General features: G+C 42.3%; 1 protein-coding gene across 1 annotated transcript in view; it reads left to right on the top strand.

The window, feature by feature from the left end:
- Positions 1–27,765, top strand: part of LOC308093501 (cadherin-18-like) — a gene marked incomplete at both ends in the record, with an annotated part of 166,825 nt that overhangs the window by 88,715 nt on the left and 50,345 nt on the right. The window contains 4 exons of the mRNA XM_080439838.1: positions 213–380; positions 11,231–11,418; positions 23,645–23,898; positions 24,395–24,531. Coding sequence (XP_080295964.1) covers positions 213–380; positions 11,231–11,418; positions 23,645–23,898; positions 24,395–24,531 — 747 coding nt within the window. The remainder of the gene's footprint in view (positions 1–212; positions 381–11,230; positions 11,419–23,644; positions 23,899–24,394; positions 24,532–27,765) is intronic.

The raw sequence follows: 27,765 nt of genomic DNA, 5'->3' as shown, positions 1-27,765 counted from the left end.
ACAAAATGTACCGTTTCTGACTTAAATGAACACTGAGGATTTTACAAAGTATGTATTCACACACATTAAAACAGAACCAGATGGAAACAGATGAACCAGACAGAAGAAGAAGAACGTATTCACAAGTACAGTGTAATGAGTGAACTGGGTTGTAGGTATTTGTACAGTATTTGTCTGTTGACTGTCTTCTCTTTGCCTGTCTCTTCTTTCAGGTGTCATCCGCACGGCTATGTCCAGCATGGACCGGGAGTCCAGGGACCGCTACATGGTGGTCATCCAGGCTAAAGACATGGCCGGCTCCGTGGGGGGCCTCTCTGGATCCACCACCGTCAACGTCACCCTGACTGATGTCAACGACAATCCTCCCAAGTTCTCTCAGAGTATGTACCACATGCTTGGCTCTAAAACACGGTTTCCCAAACACTAGGTCGGGACAGATTTTTGGGTCGTAGACTCATTTTTATGGGTCACGACGAGTATACTGTATATCCCTTTTTATACCCTTATTTCAAGTTTTCAAAACTTTCCAAAAGAAAAATCCAACATTTTCAGGACTTTTAAAAATAATTCCAGAATCTGAATCAGATCTACAAGCTCACAACGCAGCGCAAAGTGACACGTTGTGAGCTTGTAGATTGGCTATTTTCACTATTAAATAGTGAATAAGTGGTTAATTCATAATGTATTTTTGTAAGTTTGTGTCCCGAGTACACCAAATGTCTCTTTTGGGTCTTGAGCTAAAAGGTTTTGGAACCACTGCTCTAAAAGGCTGCTTTTTCACGCCCTGGAAATCCTGGTCTATAATTGTCTGAATACCGGTACATGTGATCTGGCACCTTTACAACAGATGAAACAGATAGAATTGTAAATTATGTCAATTTTGATAGAATGATAGATTTTTTGTCGCATTCCTAAGCCAATAATTTGATGACCTACTGTATGACAAATAGACCGGGGCCGGGACTCGAACCGGGGACTTGATATACTTAATATCCCCCACTAAAATCCTGTTAAAATAAATGTCCAGCTACTCAGTGGTGGAGATCAGTACAGTTTGACATCGTCTGCTTTGCCAGTTTTCCAAGCCTGTCCCACAGTGCAACATGCATTGCCTACAGCTGTAAGAGGTGTAGGTTACGTTTTTTTAGTAGGTGACTAAATTGCGTTTCAAAATGTTGCATTCTAAATGCAGTCTTGGCCTTTCAACAACACAACCATGATTTAACCACTTAATCCTGATTTTTGTCTCCGCCAGGCCGAAAGGCATGGCGAGAGAGTATGTTTTGCCCCCTGTCCGTCCGTCCGTGTGTGTGTCCGTGTGTCCGTCCTGTCTGTGTGTTAGCAGCTAATCTCTGGCACCGTTGGCCCGGTCGCTGCGAAACTGTGCACACACACTCCCTGGATGCCAATTCAGAACCTCTGCCCCACATGTTTCACATGGGCATGTTATAGCGCCACCTGGAGGCCGATGTGTGCAAAACTAATTTTTTCCCATTACTCCTACAGCTTTGAATAGTCATGTGATCAACCCGGATCTGTTCAATTTCCCATATTCCATCCTCATTGGCTAAGGTTGGCTTCCAAAGTTTGCAGGATTGGTTAGTTTTGAACAAACTGCCTCAAATCATGAACACAGCTTGCCATTTCCATAAAATTGCACACGCACATTCCCACTAGGCCGAGGAAGAAATGCCACTTAAAACTTTTCCAATCAGCCTCATGGTGGCGCTATAACAGGCCAATTTGCATTTTTTAACTATAACTGCACCGATCTGCGTGAAACTTTGCACGCATACTCCCTAGAGGCCAAGGAAAAACATCTGCACTGCATTTTTCACATCTGCTTTTTACAGCGCCACCAGGAGGCCGACTTATGTCAATAACATTTTTGGATATTAATCCTTCAGATTTTATCCAAACATCACGCAAATCGGTACACAGTATCTCTATAGATGGGTTTCCGCGCGACGTCATCACAGAGCAGAGTGCGCGATCTGCGCATGCGCGGGGGAGAACGAACCGGAAGCGCCATTCACTCTATTGTTATTTTCGGGATTTAGATAGGCATAATGCTGCTATTATAGGCATAATAGGCATAATGCTGCTATTATATACAAACAGATCCAACTTCCGACAAATCATTTTTATTGAGTAAAGAAGATATTACAAACTGCATCATTTAATCTACTTTCATTAAACCTGGTGAAGACCATTTATTTTAATGAATGTACAATGGCCAGAGATGCTGCGGGTAATAGCGCCCTCTACAGGCTCATCCCGCCACTGCGCGCGCATCATCCTCTCATGTTTACAAACAGGAAACCCATCTATAGTCATGTGATCAAGACTCATCTGTCCGATATTTCATATTCCATCCTGATTGGCTAAGGTTGGCTTCCAAAATTTGCAGGATTGGTCAGTTTTGAACAAAATGTCTCAAATCATGAAAGCAGCTTGCGATTTCCGTGAAAATGTGCACGCACATTCCCACTAGGCCGCGGAAGAAATGCCACCCTTTTCACATTGCCCTGTTATAGTGCCACCAGCAGGTCTACTTTAGCAAAACACATTTTTGCAACAAAATGCCTCAAATCATGAATGCACGCACATTCACACTAGGCCGAGGAAGAAATGCCACCCTTTTCACATTGGCCTATTATAGCGCCACCAGGAGGTGGCAATAACCTACCTGACCTGGCGGACCTGGCGGAGACCTGTGCTCCGAGGAGCACTTTTTCTAGTTTACTTTGTCATACGATGCTGAGCTTTTAGATCAGCTATTTCTGTTGGGGTGGACCCAGTGCAGCCCTGTGTACTTGTATCTCACACCTTGGTATAGGCATCACTATTCTGTTTGAATTGACAAGCCCCGACAAGAAATATGTGCACTGCTCTATGCATCGAGGACGAGACTCTAGAGAGACTGAAGGGATTTCGGGGCAAGATGACATCTAGAGTTATTAGTCAGTTTCTACATGCTTCACTCAACTAGAGACTGGGGACAGTCTCCCAGCTTTGGCGTAGTATTTAGTGCAGTACCCATTATATCAGAGTATTTCGAGGCCAGTGACGACAGTCATCTATGACGCACCGACTTGGGAGAGATCGGGGATCACACGCATGTACGAACACACACACACACACACACACACACACACACACACACACACACACACACACACACACACACACACACACACACACACACACCTGGATGTATTCCCGGATAGATGATTTACATTGCAGCCTACACTCTTTTAGCATCAATGAATTGCTCATTTAAATGCAAGTCAAAGTGCATATCGTTCATTTGAAATTCCGCCACACCCCTGACAGCCAAAGAACACCAACCTGACCTGACACCCATGAGGAGCGCTGCTTGAATCCTTAAACCACCCTTAATTGTGACCTGCTACCTGCTCTCTTTTGAGTTGTTTGTATGAATACAAAGCAAACACATGTTAGATATTATTGTTACTGTACATAATACAACATATCATCGCTGTCGGGTGGAAACATTGTATATCCAACACTATAACTTTTCAGGAAATGGGAAAAAAATCCTGCGTTTCAATGGATCCAATGTTGTTATTATTTAGTCATAAGCTCGTGTTAATACTTTTCATCTGTTAAATATTTATAAAAACCCACGGACAGACCAACCAGTGTTGGGGAAGCTACTTTGAAAGCATAAATTAGGAAGCTCTATGCTTTCAACTACTATTTCAAAACTACTTCATAGGGAAAGTAAAAACAACTTTTTTTTAAGCATTACATTGAGAACATGAAATAAGATATAAACATAAATGGTCTATAAATAACAAAAGTGCAGCATGCTGGAAAATCCTTCCAAGAGGGTTGGAACATTCCAGGATCTTACAACATAGCTGCTGTTGTTGTTGTTGTTTTTCATACCGTTTCCCTGGCTATTATGGGATTATGGGAGATATTGTAGCAAATGTGCTTATAGGATTACATCTTCTTTCTTTTTTTTAAATAAAAATTTCAACCTGGCATGGTAAAAAATGGGGAAAACATCTTTCCCTGGAAATCAGGCTCAATGTGCCATATTATTGTTGTTTGTTATGCACAAAACCACAAAGCTTATGTTAAACGTCTGTTTTTACATATAACTGTGCCTGGTGTCAAGACAAGAGACCAGAAAATAGTGCGACTGAATAACTTTGTGATAACATGACTACATGAGGCAAGACAGCGGTTTTAGCCCATGGCTGCATGCACTACCCCACAACAACCCAGATAGCCATTGCATCAATGGCATGAGAGAGGGAGAGTAAGATGACAGAGTATGATAGCGTGTGTGTGTGTGTGTGTGTGTGTGTGTGTGTGTGTGTGTGTGTGTGTGTGTGTGTGTGTGTGTGTGTGTGTGTGTGTGTGTGTGTGTGTGTGTGTGTGTGTGTGTGTGTGTGTGTGTGCTGCGTGTGCGTGAAAATTATCCTGTTTAGTATCAAATATGGCCTAGACAGCACCTCACACACACATGCACGCACATGTAAGAGCACACACTCATACAACCACATGCATAAACACATACCCACTCATGTATAACATGCATAGGCAGATACACAAGCTCATTTACAGACCTTCAAACACACGCAAACGGCACTTTACAATTACAGCTTGGGGCTAGCATGCTGGTATTTTGCTAATGGCAGTAGTAAACATGTCAAGACATGTTCTATGTTATGCAAATGCCATGGCAACCCAACCAGCCTTGCTTAATATTTTAGATTAATTATTTCATTCGCTATTCAAGGACACAAACAAATTATGATCCTATTTATATTCTTTCTAACAGTAGAGTGTTTGTGGAAACAAACATATTATACATTATACGTTTTCAGGAGAAAAGCTTCAGCCACTGTACTTGTCTTTTTTAGGTTTTGTTAGCAACACACATGACCGAAGTCAAGCTGCCATTTTGACAGGCATGTCATATGTCTCTTATTGCTGCTCCAAGGAATGAGGAGCAAGGATTAGGAGGCGTCACGAGGAGCTATGAGTATAAGGAAACATGAGTGCAGGAAAATGCTAAATTCCATAATGTTGATGACTCTGCCCCTAGAGCTGGCATTGTTATGTTACATGTGCGTGTGTGTGTGCACGCGTGACGCGCACCTCGTCGTGGTGGTATGCCCATAAACTGTAGCAGGGTAAATTAAACTGTGGCATAAAAAAATCTTTTGGCAACCTGATAGCTGAATGGTTAGGGCGCATACCACATGGGTGCAAAATGCTTTCTTCAGCGTGTCCCTGGTTCTTCTCCAGGCTAGCGCAAATGTATTTTTATAATTATCTGACGGTAGGAATTTAAACACCAACGTCATTTAATGTGTCCAGCCAAATGTGGTGAACTGGATAGATCAATCTGCTTGCAAGTTATGCTTGCTGCTGGAAGCGGCAGCTTTTTGGTTCATTCCTTAGCATCTATTAAACATACCTGTGAACTGATCTTGAGAGAGTCCACGCGCTAAAACTTATTTTTAAGGATGAGCGCCAGTGCTTTTCAGACAGGGACCAAAGCAGCTTCAAAAAGGAAAAAGCTGGAGCACATGGGTCGTCTTAAAAAACTTTTAATGGGTGCAAAAAGAATTGCTGATGTTTCGAAAGCAGCGTCTTCTTTAGAAGAAGACCCTGTGCTGTCGAAAAGTCGGTATTCTTTTTGCACCTATTAAAAGTTTGTTTTAAGATGATCCTTTATCCTTTTTGACACCTGAACTGATATTTACGCTGAAAATATCTCCATTTTTTTTTTCTCAGGTGCCTTTTTATGCTCTTCTAACTTGCTGACCATGTTCACATATTGTGCATGCAATGCGAGAGTGTGGACTAGCCAACACCAACTCTGGACTTCTGAATCGCTGCCCTCCACACCCTCCTGTCCAGCATCAGGGTGAACTCTGCTGTGTTGTTAGCTCCGCTGTCAGGCCGCACTTATTTCAGTATTGCCGTGTCTGCCTATTATAAGCAACTTTGGGCTTGTTCTTCTGTAAAGTCGATTGTAAATATTGGTACTGTAGTTGCGGGTTGTGTTTTTTGGGGCTTGTTCCTAAAGTGTAGTTGCTTATTTGGGCTTGTTTCCTAAATGTTGTTTTAACCAGTGGTTCTCAAATATGTATTTGTCATGTGATGGACCCCCAGATTAATATGTAATTGTCCGCGTAACCCCATATTTTTTGTCAGCGACCCCCATACAAGATTTGCGTTGTTAAAGTGTTTCCAAAATATTTCACATTTTACTTATTTTTTTTTAAATATCTTTTAGAAAATAGCAGATCTACAAGCTCGAGCTTGTAAATCGGCTATTTTCAAATAGCCGATGCATAAATGCGTTTAAAGTGCTCATGTGGCTAGTCGCTTCTTTTGGGCTTTTTTTCATAGACCTGGTTGCTTGTTTCTCTCGCAGAATCTGGCAACACTGACTTATTGTTGTGTTACTTGTTGTCGTGTCCTGGGCTGCAGTGGTGGACAAAGTACTCAGCCCCAGTACTTGAGTCGAAGTATAGATACTCCTGGTCAAATATTACTCAACTACAAGTAAAGTGAAAGTTGCTCAGTCAAATTTGTATAGAGTTACTGGAGTACTTTTAAAAATACTCATGTATTCAAAAGTACATGCTTTTAAAAATACTTAAAAGAGTAGTTCACTCAAAGAAATTCTTATTTTCTATCAATTTCACACACCATGAAGCCTTGAATCACATTCTTAAGCCAATAATTTGATGACCGGGTGGCTGCTCAGTAAGAGACTCTTTGGAGACTCTGATTGGCTTAGGAATGCAACCAAAACAAAAACATATTGAATTTGAATGATGTATTTCCCCACCAAAATTCGAATACATTTCAGAAAGTTTCAAAAATAGTGAAAATGGCTGATCTACACGCTCACAACGTGTCCCATCCCGACGCGTTGAGCTTGTAGATCTACTATTTTCACTATATTTGAAATGAAACGGTTAATTCATAATGGAGTCAAAAGTACCATATGTCTTTGAAATGTAGTGGAGTGAAAGTAAAGTACAGTACTCAAGTAACTACCTCGTTGCTGTCCACCACTGCTGGGCTATTAGTGGCTGGGAGAGACATCTGTGTCTGTGTTATGTTTCATGTGCTTATTATTTATTCAACTCAATTCATGTGCAACGTAATGTGTTTATTGGGTTTCATTTGTCATGGGGATCATAGTTATGCGTTGTAATTCATGTGTATTTGTCACACCACCGCAATAGAGAGTGGCAATTACAGACTGTGAGTCTGTTTGTCTGTGTGTCTGTCTGTCCGCAGCTAATCTTGCGTACTAGGCTAATCAGTGTCATATTTATTGTGCAAGCTGAGTAGGCCTAGGATCTCAAATCTCCAATTTGAATCGAAAGATAAACCATCACACACACACCGATTATGTTATTGTCTCCGCCAGGCCGAAAGGCATGGCGAGAGAGTAGGTTTTACCGTCCGTCCGTCCGTCCGGTGTGTGTGTGTGTGTGTGTGTGTGTGTGTGTGTGTGTGTGTGTGTGTGTGTGTGTGTGTGTGTGTGTGTGTGTGTGTGTGTGTGTGTGTGTGTGTGTGTGTGTGTGTGTGTGTGTGTGTGTGTGTGTGTGTGTGTGTGTGTGTGTGTGTGTCCGTCTGTGAACAGCTAATCTCTTCTAATTTTTTGACAGTACTCCTACAGATTTTATCCAAATATCACGCAAATCGGTACACAGTATCTCTATAGTCATGTGATCAACACGGATCTGTTTGATTTTCCATATTCCATCCTGATTGGCTAAGGTTGGCTTCCAAAGTTCGCAGGATTGGTCCGTTTTGAACTAAATGCCTCAAATCATGAACGCAGCTTGCTATTTCCGTGAAATTTCACACGCACATTCCCACTAGGCAGAGGAAGAAATTTCACTTGAAAATCTTCAAATCAGCCTCATGGTGGCGCTATAAAAGGCCGATTTGCGTTTTTAACTATAACTGCACCGATCTGCGTGAAACTTTGCACGCATACTCCCTAGAGGCTGAGGAAAAACATTTGTCCTGCATTTTTCACATTAGCCTTTTATAGCGCCACCAGGAGGCCGACTTATGTAAAACTATTTTTTTTAGATTAAGCCTTCACATTTTATCCAAATTTCACGCAAATCGGTACACATGATCTCTATAGTCATTTGATCAAGATGGATCTGTTTGATTTTTCATATTCCATCCTGATTGGCTAACATTGACATCTAAAGTTTGCAGGAGTAGCCCGTTTTGAACAAGATGCCGCAAATCATGAACGCAGCGTCTGATTGCCTTGCACGGCCTAGGAAGAAATGGCACCTTTTTCACTTTGGCCTATTATAGCGCCACCAGGAGGCCAAAATAACCTACCTGACCTGGCGGAGACCTGTGCTCCGAGGAGCACTTTTTCTAGTTTGGGACATGTTTTTTGCCATGTTGTTAATGATTGGAGCAGGTCTTTATATTTCTTCTGTAGTTTGAGTTGCTGTTACTGTTACTGAGTTTGGAGTTAACTTGCCCAAGTCTAAATTAAGCACAGGTGTGCAGCCACACACTTATGCACGGAATTCGGGCTGGGCAGTTAACCGAAAATGTATAGACAAATTATTTGTTTACTAACATTGAGACTGGACGCACAGGTGATTGTTTCACGCAATCAATTCCCAGCCTGTTGTTTCGGGGTGCGCTGGTTTCAGCACACCCCAACCCCCTCTTGTGTGTTGGCGAGTGAGGCGTGTCCTAGCGAGACCTGATAGAATGGGTTTCATTGCGTGCATACTGGTTGCACGCATACTGGTTCTTATCAGTGTGACGTCGTCTGTTAAGGAGTCTATAGAAACTGACATTTAGAACCAACAACTGACTTAATCTTGCTCATGTAGGTTAATCGAAGCATTTTTTTCCTGACATATTGAACGAATCGATGCGGAAAAAAGGCTAGTTTTTTTATAATAGACTAAATCCATTAGTCTGATCCATTAGTGTGTGAAAATACTGAAACTAGCCGATCTACAAGCTCACAAATGCGTTGCATCGTGGCGGGTTGTGACCTTGTAGATCTTTAAAATACTTGTGATATTGATTTGAAGTCCTATCGCACCGCCCTGGAATGAAGTTGGTTGTTGGGGGGAGGAAATAGCCTTGGTAAACCTCTTATATGTTGCATCTAAACATTTCAGCGCAGGCACCGCATCAGCAGTAGGCGTTGGGGTAAAAACATCCACCTTCTACGAATCTTGTGATTTGCTTGCCCAACACTGGGACGATGTACAACTGTTAATCACATGCAACGCTACTTTTTCAGAGTCAATGTCCACACAAATTCAACTCGGTCCATCTGTCTTAAAGTCAGAGAGAAAGATGGAGAGAGGTATTTTGGCATGCTTCCTGGGGGGAATTGATGCTCTATTGAGCGCACCATTCCAGTTTTCTTTGCAATGTGCTGTGAAATGTGCTGTGCCCACCCGACCATGTGGACTTAGTAGAGGATGAGGAAAATGACCAAAAAGAGATTCCATCCATTCATCATAGTCTGTTATTTTGAGAGGATGTGCAGTGACTGTTAGGCAGTCAGTAACAATACATTCCCTATATGGTTTAATGTACTGGTCATTTTATACTAACTGACGTTCAAGTTATTTATTGTGCACACAATACAGATAGTGGCACTGCAGACAGTCAAATTATTTTACTTATTTCCTCAACAATGTCAACTCAGATAACTTCAATTTTACCTTCAACTTCAATTGTGTCCTAAATTGCTCTTGTGCGGCTACACAACTGTGACTCTATGAACCTAATTCCAGGGCAACTCAACAATGAATGGTCAGCGCATCAGCTTTGAAATGAGATGAAATTGTGAATAGCGTTTTTAAACGGGGAGGATTTTTTTTTGTGTGCAGTTGAACTGGAAAAATGGCACAAGAGATGTTAAATTGTCAGTATTGAATCAGCCCCGCTGAGTACAAAAACAATGCAAAACACGGAGACAAAAGTAAGAAAAACTAATATATATATTATGTGTTTGTGTGCCTTTTATATTTTCAAACAATTGCTTATTAAAATTTTGGTTATATACTGTACTTGATAATGTTGGATGCCTTATGTTGGATGTCCAATGCTGGCTGGGAGACCTTGACCTTGGTTCTGGTTATGACATTAGAGTGGGAGGGTCCATTCAGCTGTGCCAGCTGAGGCCCATTAGTTTAAGTAAGGAGTCAGGACGTGAGGCCTACCTGAGAGCAGTGGTAACCAGTGCACATTTTCTTTGAAATTAACTATGGACTTAAACTGATCTGATTCTTTTTTTTTGGGCGGTGAAACCGCCCCTATAAGTGAGATTTAGAAAAATGTACAAATATCTTGGGCAGTGAAACCGCCCCTAAAAGTGAGGTTTGGAAATTTGTACAATTATCCTGCGCTGTGATTGGCCAATCACAATCTATTCAGGACTGTGATTGGCCAGTGTCACATGACACATGTGCATAGCCCTATATAAGAAACCATAACTTGAAAAAAACCATAAAATGGTTTTTTTCAAGTTATGGTTTTGTCCATCATAAAGAGTGTTTCAATAAATGTATTTATTTTTTATATTTTGTATTGTATTTTGTATATTAGCTAGCAAGACACCGCCCACTTCACACAGGGTGTGATTATTATTTTAATCCTCCTGGATTTCAATAAACATTTCAGTTCTTTATTCAGAACCAGCTCTGGACATTGAAATAGGCTCTATGCACAGCAGCCATATTGGAAAGATATGGCTTAACAATTGATTAAGACTCCGTTCCATTCTGGTCAAACTGAGTCAGGGTGCTGATATTGTGCATGTTGGCTCACTGGAAACACTCTGCGGTGAAACGGTCTTAATTTGTCCTTGAGGGGGTTCCAAATAGCCCCTTATGGGTCTGTAACTCTGAGAGAGCACAAATGGAACCAAATGGACCCGTGTTATGGGAGTCCTTGAAATTAAAACGTTTGATGATTCTTCATTAGAAGTAAGGAAGTCATGGAAGTAAGGAAGGGGCCCAATTTCTTTCCAATATGAATGCTGTGCATAGAACCTATTCTTCTTCTTTCTCAGAGCCTGTTTCTTTGGATTTACCGTGGATCTTTGATGTGTTTCAAACCCTTTACCTGGTATCAACCGTTAAAGAAAAACTAAACTGAAGGTTCAACAATAATGAAATGACATTTAAAAAAACACCTTTCTGTTCAGAGAGTTACCAGCTGTATGTGCCAGAGTCTGCTCCGGTGGGGAAGGCAGTGGGTCGGATCAGAGCTAACGACGAAGACGAGGGAGAGAACGCTGCCATGGTTTACACCATCACCAACACTGACGCAGCCGCCATCTTCTCCATCAGCACCGACAGCGACCGCAGGGAGGGAATCATCTCTCTCAAGCAGGTAGAAAAACGAAAAAAAGAGTGGGCTTCCTAATACTGTAAATTGAAATACGTTTCAAGCTCATTGCTTTCTATTTTCAATTGAGTTGCATACCGATAGGATGGGAATCAGTAATGATCATTCTGTCGTCTTCAACATGGTAGCCTAGTTCCAAGCAGCAACACAATTGACTGATTGATCATGAAAATAAAAAGGCATGCTGCCCGGCCCGCCCATCCAACCATTTGTGTGGTCAGATGGGTGAGCCACGATTGCTTTCAGTATTTTCAAGTGGGCCCTGATCCCAGAAATGGTTGAGAACCACTGGCCTATGTGAAAGGGCATCCTCCAAAGACACCTGACCAAGCGGTGAAATATGATGAGTAATGCATGAGAATTAATTATCACTATAGTCAGAAGGATTTATTTGCACATGCTGCTCACTTTCTCACAGTACTTATAAGTTGTGTTGTGGCTATATGGAATTCTGCCATATAGCCCTATAATTAGGGGTGTGCCGATATATCGTCCCGCGATATATCGCGATACGTTTTCGTGACGATATGTACGGAGCCCCTAAAGGGCCATAGAGCAGATTTTTTTTTTATCTTGAGCGCACGAGATCCTAGGATGTTCCCTCATCATAATAAGATGTGCGCTCGAGATCCTAAGACATTCCCACATCATAATAAAGTGAGGGAACAAGATCCTTATGTCGTGCCCTCAAGATCCTTATGTCGTGCCCTCAAGATCCTTATCTCGTTCTAACGTCTTATTAACTTGAGCGCTCAAGATCCTAAGACATTCCCACATCATAATAAAGTGTGGGAACAAGATCCTTATGTCGTGCCCTCAAGATCCTTATCTCGTGCCCTCAAGATCCTTATCTCGTTCTAACGTCTTATTAACTTGAGCGCTCGAGATCCTAAGTTGTTCCCTCAAGATCCTTATACTCACCTTTACGCACGGTGGATTTACTTGGATTATGCGATATAATAGCCTGTGCGACAGTGTGCGTCCATCCTATTCTTTATTATGGTGAACGAATTATGCTATTATTATAATACTAATAATTATTATTATCGTTTTGTCCTTGTTGGTGTACAGTTGGTTCTGGTTGCAATGGATACATACAGTAGCTGTCGGGCCGGGCGCGCAACGGCACAGAATGGCAACATCAGGCTCGCTCTCTCTCTCTCTCTCTCTCTCTCTCTCTCTCTCTCTCTCTCTCTCTCTCTCTCTCTCTCTCTCTCTCTCTCTCTCTCTCTGCTAATTCTCAACGAAAATCTGTGATTCTAATTTTCCTATGATCACCAGAAGTGAGAGTGTCAATTCCTTGATCAAATATGGTTTTATTCAAAGGAAATCAAAGGCTACAGCTTATGGAGCCAACATCGGTATAGTGTCCAAGCGTCTCAGAAAGAGTTTTCATGATTCCATTGCTCAGGAAATAAACAACGGATCACAATAATATAACATTCCCTATAATCAGTAACATGTAGGTGATACCTATGTCTATCAAATATGGTTTTATTGAAAGGCAATCAAAGGCTAGATCAAGCTTAGAAAGCAAACATCAGGTAAAATCTGACGCTACGGCGGTTCCTCGGTGCGGCTGCAGAGTGAGACTATAGGACACTCATTTATGACATTGTGTCACTCAACTCTTAGCAACAAAGTTTATTTTCATACAATAGGCCTATAGATTACATTTCAATATTAAAAGTAAATAGAAAAACAACACTTCTGGGTCCAATTAGTCTAGTTTTGTAATAGAGAGGAATGGTCACATATTCCCACCTATAAACATGATTTTGCCCAATGCTGACAGCTGGTCAGCAGGTGGTTTCATGACTAGACAATATTTTGGACCAATTAGAAATATATATATATTTGCAAAAGCAGTGTTGGGTAACTAGTAAAGGTATTAAATTGGTTGTCAGTGCTGGCAGCGCAGTGTGCACTGCACATCTAATCGCAAAAACCCGACGCTTATTTTGTCTTGATCAACAGCGATACATTTGACAAAATACAGCGAAATCCCCAAATTCTTAATATCCAGTAAGCAATAGGAATTAACTGCAAACAAATTCAAAGTTGTATGCTATCAATATCACACAAAAGTAGAGAGAAGCTGTGATCTCACCTCACAAACAAATGGACAAGAAATAATCATTTTGCAAACAACATCATGTTCTGTTCGTTTGTCATCAATGATCTAAATGGAAAGTTTATTTCAGCAACTAGAAAGTGACAGTTTGACATAGTAGACGTTTTTGCTGCAGGCCAGTCCTCGTTTAAGTTCATTGCTTTCATCTGTTGTTCTGCTGTGCGCAACAGGGCATATCTCCGCCAGGCCAGGTTTACCTACCCAGGCCATGAAATTCATAGGCAGTCATATTAGCCAATTAGAATGAAATCTGCTAAAACTGACTCATATACTGATACAGAACCATATATAGGCTATATATTGTCGCTGTCGGATGGAAACCTTGTATGTTCTTTTTTTATTATTATTTTAAAACAATTTAAAATTGTGAAAATAGCCAATCTGCAAGCTATACTTATTAATAATGAAGACATATTATATTTTAAATAGTGAAATATCAACTAAAGTCATTATTAGTGCAAGTTCAATCACATTTGATTTGCTAGCCCTGCGTCCTGCGTCTCTGACGCACATTTTTAATAAAGGACGCATTAAACCAACCATCACAGCGTCCACGGGACGCATACAACCAAAGCGAGCCGCTAGCCACGCAGCCGTGCTCCAAACCGAGCCACGCAGCCGTGCACCACACCGAGCCGCGAGCCGCAAGCCGCGCACCAAACCGAACCGCGAGCCGTGCACCAAACCGAGCCGCGATCCGCGCGGCAAAGTGAGCCGCGAGCCGCGCACCAAAGCGACCCGCGAGCGCACACCAAACCGCGAGCAGCAAAGTGAGCCGCGAGCCGCGCACCAAACCGACCCGCGAGCCGAAACACCGACGCGCGACACGTCGTTTTCAGATCGTTATTTTCGGTGCGAAACAAGCATAAATCATTTGAAGGGAATCCCACTTTTTAAGAAGAAAACAATAGAGCAATAAATACTGCCGCAAACATCTACTTTTCTTAAACAAATATCTCTGCTCCGTTTACATTCTCTTCCACAAAGTGTTGTTGTTCTTTAGTTCCTATCTATCTCTGCTCCTATGAAGTGTACATTATATTTTTCATATTATTATTATGAACTTTATATTGTAGTTTGTACCCTGTATTCTGAGTTTGTGACTACAACAAGTAGCAAAATAGAATGTACATTAGGACAGTGGTTCTCAACCTGTGGGTCAGGACCCCCAGGGGGCTCCCCACATGATTTGGGGGGGGGGGGGGCCCCAGATGACAGTGAAGTCACAATTTAAGGACTTTTAAGATATTTTTAATACCTCAAGAAAGAAAAGAAAAAAGACAAAATTGTGAAATAATATAAGAAAGAGGCGATCTACAAGCAAGGCGTTGTGAGCTTGTAGATAAAAAAAAAAAAAAACGACCTTGTAGATCTGCTATTTTGACTATGTATCTGTGGAACTGAGTTAAACTAAATTAAATGCCTCAACTCCTAATTCCAAGCGCTTCTCAGGGTGGGGGGTCCCCAGTTCAAATATGATTATTTCGGGGGGTCGCTGCCTGAAAAGATTGAGATCCACTGCATTAGGATATAATGTACACAGTCACACACACATAGAAGATATGGAGATTGGAGATCAAAGAAAACGATAGAAGGGGGGGGGGGGGGGACGTGTAATTGGGGACCCATAAAATGTTTCTGGGACCCATTTGAATGACCACCTGTGGGTCCCGGGACCCATTACATTGAAAACCTAGCAACATCATTCAGGGCTGAAAGTGACATAATTGAGACCAGTATAACTTTATACAAATATTGGTAATTTGCCAACACATTATTTTGTGAAATAAATGGGTTATATAACACTCTTGCACTCTTAAATGGTAATAATCAATGTTCTGCTTTGGAAAGCTGATGAATATGTGCTCTCTATAGGGCAAAAGCATCTAAGGCTAAACGTAGCTCCAAACTAGTTGAATGTGCTCAGTTATGTGTGTGTGGATGCATGTATTATTATTATTATTATTATTATTATTATTATTATTATTTTAGGCTGGTATGTGTGTTGGGTGGGAATCACATCCTGCCAAAAATGTGTCCACACCGCTGGCCTGTAGCATGTGTCAAATAAATAGATGTAGTTGAATGCATATTCCCTACACTTCTAATAGCCTACATGACTTTATGCTAATGGTAATAGAAGAAATATGTATTCACTCACATTTATTTATTTGACACATGCCACAGGCCTATACATCAAACTATAGAGGTGCTACAGGATGATTTTATTTTAATATAGTACAAGAATAACTATCTGTGAAATATAACCCATTTATTTCACAAAATAATGTGTTGGCAAATTACCAATATTTGTATAAAGTTATACTGGTCTCAATTATGTCACTTTCAGCCCTGGTCTTGAAGTAGGGGTCACATGAATCACATTAGATTCACAGATTAGAGATTTTATGTATTTTCCCCACAAGTTATTGGCCGCGTTTCCCAACGAGATTCGTAGAGATGCTGCGTTGAGCATCTGCGCAGGTTCTACGACGGGTCTAACGTGTGTCCACACAATCTGCGCAGTACCATAGCAGCCACGTAGATTTCAGCTCATGCGCTGCCTACGCAGCCTGCGTAAGAGCCTGGGACCCGGCGAAACCAACGCTCTACCCTCATTAGTAGCAGCTGGTTCTGCCCAACGTGCAATCGCTTCCCACGTCCATGGCGTTACGTTTCTGCTAAAACTACATTTGGGAGACAGAATGGCGTATCCTACTCTCCTCCTACTTCTGCGAGAGGCGTAGCCCTGCAGTGCTCTCCTACGAAGCATTTTGTTACTAGCGCCCTGGGGCGGTAGTAACACCCCGTAGCGAAATAGATCTATGAAAAGACCGACCGACCACACACACACACACACACACACACACACACACACACACACACACACACACACACACACACACACACACACACACACACACACACATTTAATTTATGTATATGTATATGTATGTATATATATATATATATATATATATATATATATATATATATATATATATATATATATATATATATATATATATATATATATTGCGGCCGGGCCGGTGCGTAACGACAGCTTGCAGATCTTTTTTTTTTGGGTAGGGTGAGCGTCCTCTATGCATGAACCCGAAGTTTACAAATTGTACTGTACTCTCACGAATGATCTCTGATCTGATCATCTGATAAAAATATTAAGCAAGCCAAGTTAACTAAAGGACGTAAGACCCCAGTTCCCCTCACAAAGTCACAGCTGACGTCTGCAAGATATAAATGTATATGAAAAAAAATTAAACTACCAAAAGTAACGGCTTTCTATATGGTTCGTCCACTAGCCTAGCGGTCTAGGCGTATATCACACAATTTGGGAATCCAGCATGATAGCTGTCGCGGGTTCGACTCCTAGTACCGACGACCTTTACTGTGTCTCTCTCCCCTTTTACTGTCCGTCTATTGTCCTGTCCAAATAGAGGCAAAAAAGCCCCTAAATATATATATTTTAAAAAGGACGCAGAATGTCCCATTTCCCAAGTTTAATATGTATAAATATATTTTTAAAATAGCAGATTGCAAGCTTTTAGATCTGCTATTTTCAAAATATTTGTATACATAGTAGACTCGAGAAATGGGACATTCTGCACAATGAGTACTTTTACTTTTGGTAGTTTAAGTATATTTATGTACTTGCATAAGGGATACACTTTCATATTTACCTTGCAGACATCACCTCACCACCTCAATCTAATTCATGAATCTAAACGTTGTATTTGGAGTGGACTGCTTCAGGACATCTGACAGTTGGCTCTGTCACCTCTTATGAGATGATCGGAATTTACTAGAATTTATAAACACCGGATCCATGCATATTTAGGGAAGCAGTGAGCTGGGATTGAACCCGAAACTCCCACTCGCCAGCACGACACGTTACCAGTCATGCTAATAAGCCTGAGCTCGATAGCCAGGTCTTTTGCACGCCCTTTCTCGTTTTGTGTTGTTGAAAGTCTATTCTCGGAGGTGGGAAGCCTCTCAGCACCCCACCTACTCTGTAAAATACACTTTTTGGGCAGAAAATAAAATATGTCAGCGAGACGGAAATAATTTTTATTTACTCCACAGTGCCCTCTACAGATTTTGGTTAATGGTAAGTTCAATCCTACAGATCTGTAGAGGGCACTGTGGAGTAAATAAAAATAATTTCCGTCTCGCTGACATATTTTATTTGCTGCCCAAAAAGTGTATTTTACAGAGTAGTTGGGGTGCTGAGAGGCTTCCCACCTCCGAGAATAGACTTTCAACAACACAAAACAGCCTTCGCTTTGGTGAGTAGCGAAATGGTTTTGTTTATTTTTACTACTCTTGAGCACTCGCAGGGCAGCGGAATTCCTTGTACAATCGCAGAGCGAGGGGTCTTCCAGGGCGTTAGAGGGAACACACTAACGCTCTGAACCAGGGCTGCGCTGCTTAGTCCTTTATGCATGAACCCGAAGTTTACAAATTGTACTCTCACGGATGATCCGATCGTCTGATAAAAATATTAAGCATATGGCAAGTTAACTAAAGGTATATAAATGATGCTGAGCTAAACATGTTTCCTAAATTTCGAAGTTTTATAGTTAAACGTTATGATGAAAGTCCCCAGTTCCTCTCACAAAGTGACAGCTGTTGCGCTCAACATTTTTATGAATGGTTAAAAAATCTTTTGAAACTAGCAGATCTACAAGCTCACAACGCTTCACAAGCTTGTAGATCTGCTATTTTCAAAAGATTTTAATACATATTAAATTTGGGAAATGGGACATTCTGCATACCTTTACTTTTGGTATTTTAAGTATATTTAATTTACTTGCATAATGGGGACACTTTAGTGTTTTATTTAACTTGCAGATGTCAACTCACCACTGTAATTTCATTCATAAATATATTATTCAAAAGTTGTATTTGGAGTGGACTGCTTCAGGACATCTGACAGTTGGCTCTGGTATTTTTATGATCCATTTCACTTTCGCAAAGGGTGTTTAAACTGCAGTGTAGCGGCAGACAGCACTACGTAGTTTACGTCGGCTTTACGTAGACTTCGTCCAGGAGGTCTTTACGTCTATGCTGTCTCGCGAATGTAGTTTTAGCACACACGTAATGAGAACCTACGACGGTGGTGCCTCCTGAAGCCAGTTTAGATGCCACGTAGAGCACACACAGCTGCCACTAATGAAGATAGATCGTGGCGGGGTTGCTACTGCGCATGTGCGTGGAGGCTCTCACGCAGCTTCTAGGCTGCGTCTGAGCTCAAAGTCGTTTGGGAAACCTGGCCATTTTCATTCAAATAAAATGTGATTGAACTTGCACTAATAATGACTTTAGTTGATATTTCACTATTTAAAATATAATATGTCTTCATTATTAATAAGTATAGCTTGCAGATTGGCTATTTTCACAATTTTTAATTGTTTTAAAATAATAATAAAAAAAGAACATACAAGGTTTCCATCTGACAGCGACAATATATAGCCTATATATGGTTCTGTATCAGTATATGAGTCAGTTTTAGCAGATTTCATTCTAATTGGCTAATATGACTGCCTATGAATTTCATGGCCTGGGTAGGTAAACCTGGCCTGGCGGAGATATGCCCTGTTGCGCACAGCAGAACAACAGATGAAAGCAATGAACTTAAACGAGGACTGGCCTGCAGCAAAAACGTCTACTATGTCAAACTGTCACTTTCTAGTTGCTGAAATAAACTTTCCATTTAGATCATTGATGACAAACGAACAGAACATGATGTTGTTTGCAAAATGATTATTTCTTGTCCATTTGTTTGTGAGGTGAGATCACAGCTTCTCTCTACTTTTGTGTGATATTGATAGCATACAACTTTGAATTTGTTTGCAGTTAATTCCTATTGCTTACTGGATATTAAGAATTTGGGGATTTCGCTGTATTTTGTCAAATGTATCGCTGTTGATCAAGACAAAATAAGCGTCGGGTTTTTGCGATTAGATGTGCAGTGCACACTGCGCTGTCAGCACTGACAACCAATTTAATACCTTTACTAGTTACCCAACACTGCTTTTGCAAATATATATATATTTCTAATTGGTCCAAAATATTGTCTAGTCATGAAACCACCTGCTGACCAGCTGTCAGCATTGGGCAAAAACATGTTTATAGGTGGGAATATGTGACCATTCCTCTCTATTACAAAACTAGACTAATTGGACCCAGAAGTGTTGTTTTTCTATTTACTTTTAATATTGAAATGTAATCTACAGGCCTATTGTATGAAAATAAACTTTGTTGCTAAGAGTTGAGTGACACAATGTCATAAATGAGTGTCCTATAGTCTCACTCTGCAGCCGCACCGAGGAACCGCCGTAGCGTCGGATATTACCCGATGTTTGCTTTCTAAGCTTGATCTAGCCTTTGATTGCCTTTCAATAAAACCATATTTGATAGACATAGGTATAACCTACATGTTACTGATTATAGGGAATGTTATATTATTGTGATCCGTTGTTTATTTCCTGAGCAATGGAATCATGAAAACTCTTTCTGAGACGCTTGGACACTATACCGATGTTGGCTCCATAAGCTGTAGCCTTTGATTTCCTTTGAATAAAACCATATTTGATCAAGGAATTGACACTCTCACTTCTGGTGATCATAGGAAAATTAGAATCACAGATTTTCGTTGAGAATTAGCAGAGAGAGAGAGAGAGAGAGAGAGAGAGAGAGAGAGAGCGAGCCTGATGTTGCCATTCTGCGCCGTTGCGCGCCCGGCCCGACAGCTACTGTATGTATCCATTGCAACCAGAACCAACTGTACACCAACAAGGACAAAACGATAATAATAATTATTAGTATTATAATAATAGCATCAATTCGTTCACCATAATAAAGAATAGGATGGACGCACACTGTCGCACAGGCTATTATATCGCATAATCCAAGTAAATCCACCGTGCGTAAAGGTGAGTATAAGGATCTTGAGGGAACAACTTAGGATCTCGAGCGCTCAAGTTAATAAGACGTTAGAACGAGATAAGGATCTTGAGGGCACGAGATAAGGATCTTGAGGGCACGACATAAGGATCTTGTTCCCACACTTTATTATGATGTGGGAATGTCTTAGGATCTTGAGCGCTCAAGTTAATAAGACGTTAGAACGAGATAAGGATCTTGAGGGCACGACATAAGGATCTTGAGGGCACGACATAAGGATCTTGTTCCCTCACTTTATTATGATGTGGGAATGTCTTAGGATCTCGAGCGCACATCTTATTATGATGAGGGAACATCCTAGGATCTCGTGCGCTCAAGATAAAAAAAAAATCTGCTCTATGGCCCTTTAGGGGCTCCGTAGGGGATATGTATCGTTTTGGAGAAGAAAAAAAATTCTAAAAAAAAGAAAACTTTTTTTTTATTTTTTTTTAACAATAATAATAATCAGGCATGCAAACAGCCCCGAGGTGAAAAGGGTGACAACATGTTGTTTTTTTCGGGTCAGGTGTCACACTATTGCCCTATTTGGATTCAAAACGGCTAGTGGAAGCTGAAAAGCTACAAGTTTGCATGTCTGAATAATGCAAATGCATATATTTTCATAATTAAAAAGTGCGTATCGTATCGAAATCGTATCGAAGTTGTGTGCCCAATATCGTACCGTATCGTTTCGTGAAATTAGTGTATCGGCACACCCCTACCTATAATGGTATTGGCCAGGTTTCCCAAACGAATTTGAGCTCCTGCGTAGCCTAGGAGCTGCGTAAGAGCCTCCACGCACCTGCGCAGTAGCAACCCCGCCACGCCCTATCTTCGTTAGTAGCAGCTGTGTGTGCCCAACGTGCCATCTAAACTGGCTTCAGGAGATACCATCGTCGTAGGTTCTCGTTACGTGTGTGCTAAGCTAAAACTACATTCGCGAGACAGCATGCACGTGAACACCTCCTGGACGAAGTCTACGTAAAGCCTACGTAAACTACGTAGTGCTGTCCTACGCTACACAGCAGTTTAAACACCCTTTGCGAAAGTGAAATGGATCATAAAAATACCAGAGCCAACTGTCAGATGTCCTGAAGCAGTCCACTCCAAATACAACTTTTGAATAATATATTTATGAATGAAATTACAGCGGTGAGGTGACATCTGCAAGGTAAATAAAACACTAAAGTGTCCCCATTATGCAAGTAAATTAAATATACTTAAAATACCAAAAGTAAAGGAATGCAGAATGTCTCATTTCCCAAATTTAATATGCATTAAAATCTTTTGAAAATAGCAAATCTACAAGCTTGTGAGGCGTTGTGAGCTTGTAGATCTGCTATTTTCAAAAGTTTTTTTAACCGTTCATAAACATGGCGAGCGCAACAGCTGTCACTTTGTGAGAGGAACTGGGGACTTTAATCATAACGTTTAACTATAAAACTTCGAAATTAAGGAAACATGTTTAGCTCAGCATCATTTATATACCTTTAGTTAAAGGGATTGTAGGCGATTCTGAGATAAACAATGAAAAAAACTCCTGCAGTTCGTTTCCCCGACCACCAGGGGGTGTCGCAGGGAGGACTTCCATAGAGTAAGGAGGCTTCTAAACGGGCCATGCCGAATATGGGTTGCTTTATATGGATACAATTCAAGGAACTGCCCACCCCTGCCGGTTCTCCGAATTTTTATTTTTAAATAGGCTCTTTCATGACAAATTGACCACATATATGAAGTTAAACAACTAAATTCTATCCAAACGCTTTTTGAAAAGTAAATTATGTGCATCAAAAACGGAGTTTGAGAGCATTTTAAAACCGAAAGTAAAAAGTTCACACGGGCACGGACGCGCACGGATGCGCACATGCGTGCGTGAATTTACGCACCGGATACCCGGATGTGTAACCTAAATAGTAGGGAAAATACGGATTTCAGAAAGAGGAGTGTTTTTCAATGCAGGAAAACACCCCAGCATCATTATATGGCTGATAGAGGGGAAAAAATGCAAAATATATAGATAGAGGTATTTTTCAAATATAGGCTTAATGTTGCCTACAATACCTTTAACTTGGCATATGCTTAATATTTTTATCAGACGATCGGATCATCCGTGAGAGTACAATTTGTAAACTTCGGGTTCATGCATAGAGCGTTAGTGAACTCTCTGGGTACAGTCACACATGTCCGTAAAGCGTCCGTCAAGTTGCCGTACGGACGCCAGAAGTCCCATCCACTCCCATGTTAAAAAAAAAAAACGGAACGGTATTTCCGGTTTTAAACTTAACATGGGAGTGGATGGGACTTCCGGCGTCCGTACGGCAACTTGACGGACGCTTTACGGACATGTGTGGCTGTACCCACTAACGCTCTGATCCAGGGCTAGAAGCAGCGGAGCCGCCCGCCCTGTGTGTGTGTGTGTGTGTGTATATGTGTATATATATATATATATATATATATATATATATATATATATATATATATATATATATATATATATATATATATATATATACACATATACATATACATATACATATATATATATATATATATATATATATATATATATAACATATATATATATATAAATTAAATGTGTGTGTGTGTGTGTGTGTGTGTGTGTGTGTGTGGTCGGTCGGTCCATGGGTGTTACTACCGCCCCAGGGCGCTAGTAGCAAACTGCTTCGTAGGACAGCACTGCAGGGCTACGCCTCTCGCAGAAGTAGGAGGAGAGTAGGATACGCCATTCTGTCTCCCAAATGTAGTTTTAGCAGACACGTAACGCCGTGGACGTGGGAACCCATAGCACGTTGGGCACAACCAGCTGCTACTAATGAGGGTAGAGCTTAGGTTTCGGCGGGTCCCAGGCTCTTACGCAAGCTGCGTAGGCTGCGCATGACCTGAAATCTACGTGGCTGCTATGGTACTGCTTAGACTGTGTGGACACACGTAAGACCCGTCGTAGAACCTGCGCAGATGCTCAACGCAGCATCTCTACGAATCTCTTTGGGAAACGCGGCCATTGTCTGCATGGTTGCAGAATCGGTGTGTAAATGAAGGCCCTGTTGTTTAAAAGATTGAGGAATAGCATCTTTATTTCCCTTTCCTGCCCAGGCTCTGAACTATGAGAACAGAAAGGCCCACACGCTCCACATCGAAGGGGCCAATGCCCACACTGACTCCCGCTTCTCGCACCTGGGGCCCTTCAAGGACAGCACGTCGCTGCGGGTGATTGTCGGCGATGTGGACGAGCCGCCCATCTTCTCCATGGACTACTACATCATGGACGTCTATGAGAACTCCCCCGCCGGCACACAGGTTGGCACGGTGACCGCCGTCGATCCAGACAGCACCAACAGCGCCGTCAGGTACAAAACGATAACGAGGTTGGGGCCTGTGGGGGGTATTGTACTGCTTTATACAATGTTTCTCTCGGTTCGGGAGCGAGTGAGAGAGAGAGAGAAAGAGAGTGTCTTGCGTTTTGTGTGTGACCTATGCTTTCTACTTTCTTTTGTGGACCACAATTATGAACACATTCCACGTATACAAGAAATGCCCCGGAATGTGACTTGGTAACAATGGTGCAGGTACACAATAAGAACAACATAATGTGTGGCACGAGAGCAGCAAACAGAGCAGCAGTGCATTATTAAATGTGTGTAGAGACGAGATGAACAGAAACCGTTCAGTCATGATGAAAACGGTGTAACATAACATTATGTTATGATAGCCTGCGGGGCCTTGCAGTGCCATAAATGCACAGTATGGCCTTAATTCACTAACACTCGCGTTACACCTATTGCTATGCTGAATGATTTAAAGGCTCATGTTTTGCTATCGCCTCGTATCGCCCCCACACTGCAGGTACTTCATAGAGAAGGATGAAGACAGGCTTTTGTATTTCACTATCGGTGTGAACAACGGGGTCATCAGGGCCACTCAGAGTCTGGACAGAGAGGAGATGGCCTGGCACAACATCAGTGTGATGGCCGCAGAGGTTGGTAAGTTCACAGTAACAGGGAGTGCTATCAAACTTAAAATAAACACTAAATAACCAAACAAACAAACATGACAGACAGTAAAGAGGGAATAGATTGGTAGACATACAGACAGACAGACAGACAGACCTTTATTGATTCCTGTGGGGACATTCAGGTGTCACCTCTCACACAAGGCACCACCCTGTGCCTGGCCACACTACAAAGAATTTAAAGGGATAGCTCACCCACAAAAACATGTTTTTCCTATTGATTAGTCACCCCATGGAGACTTGAATTCATGCATTTTTTTAGTTTTTGTTGCATTCCTAAGCCAATAATTTGATGACCAGCGCATCGGTAGGCAGCGGTTCCTGTAGGAGACACAAAGAAGACTCTGTGTGTCTTCTACCGGAACCGGAATGCGATAAAAACAAAAAAATATCCCTCTAATCTCCATGGGGTGACTAATCGATGGAAAAAAAGTCATTTTGGGGGTGAACTATCCCTTTAAGATGTGTGACACGCAGCTCACATGGAACATTGTACTGCGTGATGGTAGCCAGAGTAAACGGGTGACAACCGTATGTTGTATCTACTGCACTGTTGTACAATGTACTGTACTGTACAATACGAAGACATGTTTCACAAGTCTTCACACATTTTAATCTGTTATCTGTGTTTCCTTTGTATCCATACATACCGTACATGACATGACATTCCTCTGAGGAACGATATAACCTTTTGCATCTCCGTCTACCGTAGTTATCCATCAATCATTGACAAAGTTGAGGTGACATATTGTCACTCACATCACCTTACTGGCGTTATTGCTAATTGGTCTGATGAAAAATATTGGCTTCAATTGACCTAATATGATCAATAGTATTTTTGTTCAGTTCACCCTTGCATTGGAGCGTCTTTAAAATCTCATGATGAAATAATATTAATCACTTTAAAGTATACAATAATATATTGTAAGTTACAATTACCGTAATTTTCGCACTATAAGCCGCACCTGACTATAAGCCGCAGCAGCTAAATTGAATGTTTGGAACATATATAAGCCGCACTGGACTATAAGCCGCGGGTGTAAAATCCATAGATTTAGGAGGTCCCCTAGTGGCCGTTAGCTGTAAAAATCCATAGATAAGCCGCACTGTTATATAAGCCGCAGGGTCGAAAAATGGGAAAAAAGTCGCGGCTTATAGTCCGAAATTTACGGTACACACACACACACACACACACACACACACACACACACACAGTCCTTTACATACCTCCTATGTCAGACACAATGTTGTTTCTCTCATGCGGAGAGATAATGCAGCCATGTCTCTGGGAGAGAGGGTCTCTCTCTACTGAGCAAGGGCGCCATCAGAAAACTATCTACGAATCAGAACCAACTGGTTTTTCTTATATTTTCTGTTCAAAAAAGGAGGGGGGAGGATATGCGACCCATTCTGGATTAAGGGGTCTCAACAAGTCTCTTACGAAATTCAGGTTTCGTATGCTGATGACCGTGGTGCTCCTGCGCATGTTTTGTCAGGGGGACAGGTGGACCAACATAGACCTGAGGGACACTTACTGTTGGGGTTTCACCGTAGATTTCCAAAGGAGCGTTTTGGTTCCGTCTCAGCAGACCTCCCTTATAGGGTTCTCACTGGACTCGACCACGCTCGCAGCACGTCTCAGGAGTGGATAGACGGCTTCCTGTCCTGTGTGAGGTCTTTCCGCGTAGGAAAGAAAGTGACTTACAGGCTGTGCATGCAGGTGGCGGGTCTCATGGCTTCGGCCATACACCTGATCCGCCTAAGTAGGCTATTTTGAGACCTTTTCAAAGGTGGATGCGGGCTCTCAGGATCCCGCCTACCATGGAGCCTCGACAAGGTCTGGTGTCTCCACTTGCATGAATTCACTCAGGCTGTGGTCACGCGCACTTTCTCTGTCATAGGGTGTCAGTATAAGTACTGTGATCCCACGGAGGGTCATCGCGACGGACGCCAGCCTCATAGGCTGGGGCGCCGTCCACGTGGGCCGCGCGGCCAGGGGGGTGTGGGACCTCAGTCTACAGTCGGCCCATATCAACTACCTGGAGCTGATGGCAGTGTTTCTCGCACTCAGACACCCTGAGGCTTTTATCAGCGGTTGGCTTGTCCTGATCAGGACAGACAACACTACAACCATGTGTTATGTCAACATACAGGGAGGCTTGGGCCCCCGAGTGTTAGACAGACTAGCATGCGAGCTGACGACGTTGTACGACTCACGCCTCGCATCGATTTGTGCGGCTCATGTTCCGGGCCTCCTGAACAGCGGAACGGATCTGCTGTTGGGCCAGGTTTGGCCGAACACAGGTCGATTTGTCCGCACTGTGGGTGGCGCGGCTTTGGGCGTGTGGAGATCAGAGGTGACTCCTCTCCTCTACGCCAGGCCATGGCCTCTCCCTCCGATCACGGACCGGCTGCGGTAGGCAGGGAACGAGGTCGACCGCCCCGGGACCTAGACCGGTGGGTCTGGCCCCTGAGAGGGCTACCTTAGACTCAGGGAGTGTGTGTGGGGAGTGTGTGTGCAGAGTTTCACTGCGATCAAGCCAACATCAAGGGAGATTAGCCGGACGGACGGACGGACGGACGGACGGACGGACGCACGCACGCACGCACGCACGCACGCACGCACGCACGCACGCACGCACGCACGCACGCACGCACGCACGCACGCACGCACGCACGCACGCACGCACGCACGCACGCACGCACGCACGCACGCACGCACGCACGCACGTGCGGACGGACGGACGGACACACGGACGGACGGACGGACAGCGTGCAAAACATACTCTCGCCATGCCTGGCGGAGACAGAAATAGTTTGTAAGTAGTCTTATAGGTTCCTTCTTAATGTTGTTTAACCCTTTAAACCCCATATGGGTAACCAGTGTCCCTCAGGGCTCAATACTAGTTTTCTGTTATTGTGGGGAAAGCTGTCGCTGAGAATAGACGATTTACAAGCCCAAAATGCGATGCAACGCATCACGTTATGAGCTTGTCGGTCTGCAATTTTCAGCGAAAGCTTTCCCCACAATACGGATGCTGGGGTTTAAGTGGTTTCAACCGCTCAACCTGCCGTTGAGAAACTTTGCTGTAGTCTAGTAGTCTACGATCCATAGTGTGTTGTACTGGTCTAGAGCTGAAATGATCCATAAATTGATTTTTCTATTGATTACTTTTTCGATCAATCGAGAAGCGTGTTTTTTTTT

The sequence above is a fragment of the Gymnoscopelus braueri genome (assembly GCF_963280865.1).
Source record: "Gymnoscopelus braueri genome assembly, chromosome: 10".
NCBI classification, from domain to species: Eukaryota; Metazoa; Chordata; class Actinopteri; order Myctophiformes; family Myctophidae; genus Gymnoscopelus; species Gymnoscopelus braueri.
Note: the sequence above shows the minus strand (reverse complement) of the source record. Positions and strands in the feature narration are given on the sequence as shown.